Source organism: Dermacentor variabilis, chromosome 6, assembly GCF_050947875.1.
Source record: "Dermacentor variabilis isolate Ectoservices chromosome 6, ASM5094787v1, whole genome shotgun sequence".
In the NCBI taxonomy this organism is placed as follows: domain Eukaryota; kingdom Metazoa; phylum Arthropoda; class Arachnida; order Ixodida; family Ixodidae; genus Dermacentor; species Dermacentor variabilis.
Window position 1 is genome coordinate 159,195,200 of NC_134573.1, and position 6,630 is coordinate 159,201,829.

A 6,630-nucleotide genomic window follows, 5' to 3' on the forward strand; every position below is an offset into this window, starting at 1 on the left:
TCAGCTGTTACCCTGGAGCCAACTGACTCATGACATGGATGTTGTTACTAGAAATCCAGTTAAGACAGAGGTTCACAAGAAAATGGAGGCATAAAATGAGCAACAGTGGCTGTTCGAGACTCGGCAACCTCAGCCTGGAGCCAACGCTCCAGGCTGAGGCCTTCTCTTGTTTGACCACTGTTGATGTCCTTGGAAGGGCTTTTAGTAGAGCATTCCACATAGCCGATCTATGGACAACACATAATGCAGTGGTGCTGTCTAGTAAAGAGGGCTGGAAACACTTCTACAGCAATTATGGCAATCTTTGCTTAGCCAACAGCATCAAAACAAAGGACTTAATTTCAAAGCAATCACAAATCCTGGCAAACACTTTTTCTGCAAAGTGAAGTTAGGCTGACTTTAATGTTTTAAATTCGGCAAATGCAGTGAATCACAAGTAGTGAGGGCAAATTCAGATTGAAGAGGGTGCACCAAGCACTGTTCTATTGTTGCACTAGCTACGAGTGTCATGAAAAGGCTTTGGCACTAAATCCAAGAAATAGCATGTTCTTGTAAGATGCAAAGCTCCCCACTGTATCCTGTGCACGCACGCTTTGGGCCTGCTATATTATAATGCAAGCAAGGACTTTGCATATGCCATACTAAAGCTGTCTTATGTCATACATGCTTGTTTTAGTTCCAATTTTCAAATGCCCATTTTGATGCTAATTGTTTTGCAACACAGTCTAGCCTGTGTGAAATTGCATGCAATATGGAGATCCTTTTGTTATATACGGTATTCGTTAAAGCATATAAGTAGAACCTCGTTGATACATTCCTGTTATGTACGTTTTCTCGGCGCCAACGCTCGCGATCGAGAACACAAAAAATTACACAACAGAGTTACGCTCATTTTTTTACCGGTTCATACATTCTCGGAAAACACAATTTTTTCGGCACCACCATTCAGCACATCACCAAACTGTGATCGCATGATACGTTTGCCAGCTGCTACATCCCATGTAAACAAGAAAATACACAAGGCGTGCGTTATTGAGAACAGTGTATAGCTGCCCACCGCGGCAGCTTCACTGCAATACTTGCCCGCCCGTCTCACATGGAAATGCAGGCGCGCGCTCAGTTTCTCATTTCGTTACCAGCAAATCTTCTCCGAGATCGTCCCACGCGACATTCATAGCTATCATTGCCAATCCTATTACGATAAGCATCTTTTGTTTCACAGCGCATGATGCTGTCGGAAGCATAGCACAAGCTTTTGATGGGCGATAACCGAAACGCACCGCCGTTCCCTGCTGCAGGCTGCGATGGTATACGTTTTCCGGCCGCTAGATCCCATGTGAACAAGAAAAGGCGCGAGGCATGCAGGATCGAGAACAGTATATATCCGCTTGTCTCATGTGAAAACGACGCGCAGTTTCTTATTCCTGTACCAGCATATGCTCGCCTGGGTCGTCTCATGCCATGTTCACAGCTATCGCAGCCAAACCTATTGCGATAAGCATCTTCACCCATCTGTTTTACAGTGCGTGGTGCATAGTGCCATTGGTAACGTACTTGTATATGCAATAATCCAAGTGCGTGGCCGTTCCTTGCTGCCGGGGGGCACGATGTGGGCACCACATTTAGCTTCGCCGGCATCCGGCGTCACTCACCAGCTCGATTTTGCTTCAGTTTGCTGTCACCCTCTTAAAACACCACGCAATAGCAAAACAACAAAACGCGTCTCGGGCCGCCGGAGCACAATCAGCTCGACACACGTCAGCGTCTCGTGTAGCAGTGCTCCATGCGATGCTTTGCATTACGTAGATGTCAACGACAGTTGAGTCTGTCAAATTTTTTTAGTTACTTCGGATCGCACGTTTTTCCGGTTAGTATGTTTTTTTCATGCGTTTTTTTCCCAACACGTATGAACGAGGTTCTACTGTATTTTATTTGCGGATATCGAGAAAGATGATTTCAGGCTTAATTTCTTATATCCAATAATTCATTATGTCCGTGTTCATTACAGTAAGGTTTGACCGTATTGTAGTCTACTCTGCTAGTCAGTAGGGCATCACTTTTATCTTTTATTTGCTGCGTTAGCCACCTACTCACATGCTGTTGCAACAAAGCGTTTATTGCTTCTTGGAAAAGAAGTAGAATCTTATTTTGATAGCAGGCCAACTGGCAAGTAGTCAAGGTGACAGAGCCAAAAATGGCTGCACTTAATCACATATGGCTTCTTGTAGTAGTTGATGCTCAAGTCATGTAATAAAGTACACCTCTGTTTGTTAGATGTTATTTGCTGCATACTAATCAGGCTGTTTTCTGTGCACTGATGCCTCATTCATTTTAGGACTGTCCTAAATGTTGACTCCATCTTGTTAAAGGTAGCTTCTATGAACATGCATTGCTTACGTGGCTTTGAGTTTAGAAAACACTCTTGCATGTCATGGATAGAGCACGTTGTGCAGTTTAACATCATCGTTATCATTGTCATATGCATTCTTCATGTGTCGCATGTATCGTGTGGTTTTGTAAGTTGTACGAGGGATGCCCAAAAGTAATGCCCCTTTTCTTTGTTTACGTCTTGAAATAAAGCTAGGGACTTCAATATTTATGCCTTGCAACAGTGACCTTGCACCTTACAGCGCTATTTGTGCAATCGCACCATCATTGGACACATAGTGGCATTATAGCAGCCCAAGAAGTTACCCTTATTTCTTTTTTACACCCATCTGGAACAATGCTGTGTGTGAATTTATGGCGACACCGAAGAAATTTGGGAAACGCACGAAAAATTCTTGGGGTTTCACAGGTTAAATGGTGCTACATCAAGGCCTTTGAAAAACTATTGCACTGTTACCAGCGCTCTTGATGCAACATAAATTCAAGAATTTTTGAAGCAACATGACGCTGGCAACCTTCACAAAAGTCTTTTGTGAATCAAGGGACAGTGCTCAGATTTGGTTGTACAGTATTTGCTCACACGTTGTGTATAGCAGTAGCCCTGATTGATGCTTTTGGGCTAGCATTGTTATAGCCAATAAGTCATGCACTCCGCTGAACATTCTTAGTTGTAAATGAGAGTTGAAACATACAACGAAAGACTGTATGTTCGTGTGGAAAGCTCGAGCTTATACTAAATTAAGATCATGCATGCCATAGTTTCATGCTGGAAAGGAGACAAAATTTGTCTCGGCAGGCAATAACATGTCCACGAATCAAGTTGTTATTCTCATAGCAAAGTTCATGCATTTTCAGTAAACGCACTTGAAGTAAGAAATTGTAGGGCATTACTTTTTAGGCAGCTCTCATACATCACAGCATCGTGGATGTTGCACTTGGTGTGGCAGGCACCTGTTGACTGTCATGAAATTTTGTAATCTATGGTCACAGGTGTGCAATGGTCACACGTGCACATTGTTATTGTGGAGTCCTACATATTTTCTTCAATTCTACAAGGCTTGCCACACTAAAAAATTGCACCCCTAAGTGTCTTGTCCTACAACACCTTAATCATTATCAATTTTATGTGCATTTCTTTTCTTTAAAGGAAACCTACTAACAGAAAGTTTGCCTTGCTTTTATTTCTTTACTGGATGGTTGCTGAGTGAGTGATTAGGCTATGGAGCCTCAATGCCTTGAGAGTGCAACAAATAATTAAATGCATTACCTTTTAATTCAGCTATTTCAAATTGTATGCCAAGTGGAGCATGGCTTCAGATGTGAAAAAGGAGACTATTCACGTCACTGAAACCAGTTGCGACGGTCTCGTTGTACCAGAGTGAAAGCCGAGCCCCTTCAGCACTCGACAGGACAAGAGGGGATTGCGGGTTCCCTTGTGCTTCTGAAAAAAAAAAAAAAGTGCTCGATTAGAAGGGCCAGTTTCGCAGCTCTTGGCAATATAATCACTGCACCAGGCTGACTGGCACACTTGTGAGTTGTTTGTGATACCATGTGACTGCCACCACTAGTTACGGTGAGTTTAATAATCTCCTTTTTCATGTCCAAAGTCATGCTATACTCAGTGTGCATTTTCAATGGTTCACATAAATGATGCTGTAATTAATTATTCATGGCACTCTCAAGGAATTTGAGTTCCTAATGTAATTGTGGAGTTGCCAGCTATTTAAGAAAAAAAAAAGCAAAAAAATGGTACACAATATTTTTGTGTCAGTATTCATTTAACTGATGCATGCCTCAACATTTTGTGATATTTTGAACAGGAAAATAGTGGGTGAACAGCATTGAATGAAAGAAATGGAAGTGCCCTTGATGGTGATTAGTATTATTGTGGGACAAAGACAAACGTAAAAGTTGTGAAGTGCTTTCTTTTTTTTTTAACAGCGCAATCATTGTTAGAAATTGTCCCCACAGTGTGTGATACTGTAGCGCACAGCTTCACCACACTCACAGCAGGGTTATGAATGCATCAGAACTGTGAACGGACCGTCACTTCATACCATCCAGTGTCACCATTAACTGACGTGCAATTTTGTCATCTGTGGCCACGGTAGCACACATTGCTTCCTCTGTTTCTGTGAGCATGAAATTTTTCTTTACTTCTCCCCCCTCCCTTTTTGTCTCTTTATTTTACTAACAGTGAACTGTATCCTTCACCTTTAATATTCACTTCCTGTTGAGAGTAACATTCTTCAGGTTGCAGTGACAGTAGCGGCCTTTGTATTTCCCAAGAAGTGCAGAAGCTTTGTAACCGTCACCCAGAGGCGTAGCCTTTTACAGTCTAGCTAATAACAGTGTTGCAGTCAAGCAGCTTTTCCTGCCGTGCATGTCTCACTGGTTTCCCAGCTGTATTCATTGTGTTTCTTTCTTTTTTACTGGGGCCGGGGCTATCACACAGTGCAACGCATAGCATGGAACCTTTGTCCTGTGCCATAAGTCAGTATGTGCTCAGATTTAAAACGAAGGTTTAGCTTAGGAGTTTCTGCCTAAATACACAGGAACGGAAAAATTGTTTTTCTCGGCAACCACTGCACAAAGTTTGATGAAGTTTGTTGCGTTTAAAAGAAGCTAAAATATAGTAACTATAGGAAGTGGATTTTCAATTTATGCCATGTATAGTTGAAGAAAATGATTATATAAAATTGCAGAATTGCAATAAAACTCTAGTAAGTAGTTTACAACTCTGTAACTCGGCAATAAAAAATGAGATCACAATTTCGCAAGCTGCACCTAATAACACATCTAAAGTGGGCAAAGTTATTAAATTATACAGTGCCCTGAATTGTACCACTAATTAGTCAGTAGGACATTTTTGGAACCCTTGTGAACATTGTAGCAATTTCACTTAAGCTTTAAATTCATGTATCACATGCATTTGCTTGAGATGCTCTAACGAATGCAGTTTGCAGAATTCTGATATCTGTTCTTGGTTCAAAGTTAGGGATTGGTAAACTTCGTGCTTCAACTTTTATTCGAATGTGTGAATTATTCGGAATTTAGGCCTTAAATAAAAATTCAGCTTCCTAGAGTTTTGAGAATTTAACTTTCTCTCTCAAATGCAACAAACCACATTTAAGTTTGTTGAGCAGTTGTCTCGCAGAGCACTTCTGTGTTTCCATTTTGTGCACTGAAATATCATTCGTTCTAGGACAGTTCTAAATGTTGATTTCATTTTGTTAAAGGTAGCTTTTATGAACACATATTGCTTACGTGGTTTTGAGTCCTGAAAGCAGCCTTGCATATCAAGGGTATCTCAATAGAGCACATTGTGCATTGTGCAGGTTGCATGTCTGCTGTGGCTTTTGTAAGTTGTACAGTGTACTTGAATAGGGTAATCGGGGTTGGCCCCGAACTAAAGCTTCCTCTTAAGTTCATACTGACTTCCCAAGAACATGGTCTCTCTCCTCTTTTTACCTTCCTGTGTACAAAGATGTAAGAATGAAATGGTGTGCTTTGGGGCAAAGATTGCTGAAGCAGCATTGCCACTTTTATTGCACTTTGTCCACCGCAGCGACTCCAGCAGGGTATATCGTCTACTCTAAAGCCGAAGCTCCGAGCTGAAACAGGGCCACTCCTGGATCCTCTGGTGAAAGCGACCCTCAATGCCGAGTGATGGGTTGCCTCGCCAGCTCACGTGATTGTTTGTGATGTCTGCAGCACCTGGTTGCAGGCGGGCGGCTTTGACCATGTTGTGAACAGGCCTTGTTCTTGTCGTTGAAGCGGCACCCATGCTGCTCAGAGGTCACCAAACTTGTTGTTGAAGAAAGTGTGATTTTGTTATTATTTCAACAGGTTTTGAAAGGCATACTCTACATTTTGATATATACTGTATTTTCCGTCCCTGTTGTACAACCAGATAATATTTTGTCTATAATATATATAGTCTGAAAATATTTTGATGTTGTTGTGTTATTTTCTTTCTCCCAAAAGTTGAAGTTCCTCTGTTGTGCATTGTCACTTATCTTTAGTTTTCGTGTGCATTTTTGCACACGCGTGGACATTGTCACTGGCAGGTCTTGTTCTATATAACACTGAAGTTAAGGTGACAATGCCCTGCTTTTACTGCCACGTGTCTCTTATATATATATATTGTGAGCACAATATTTGCACCTCATCTGTACACATCATCACCATTTCGAGCCGTAACTGCTTTGTCCAACCCACCTTGTTTGCACCGTTCACCAT

At 41.6% G+C, this 6,630-nt stretch overlaps 1 protein-coding gene across 4 annotated transcripts in view; it reads left to right on the forward strand.

Moving 5' to 3' along the window:
- Positions 1-6,338, forward strand: part of LOC142585571 (sodium- and chloride-dependent GABA transporter 1-like) — a 31,590-nt gene extending 25,252 nt beyond the window's left edge. For 3 of the 4 annotated variants that reach the window (XM_075696429.1, XM_075696432.1, XM_075696431.1), the window contains exon 14: positions 5,957-6,338. In XM_075696429.1, the coding sequence (XP_075552544.1) occupies positions 5,957-6,058 (102 nt within the window). In that variant the 3' untranslated portion in view covers positions 6,059-6,338. Of the gene's footprint in view, positions 1-3,667 lie in introns of all 4 variants that reach the window. The other variant, XM_075696430.1, reaches the window with a different exon arrangement.
- Positions 6,339-6,630: the final 292 nt, after the last annotated feature.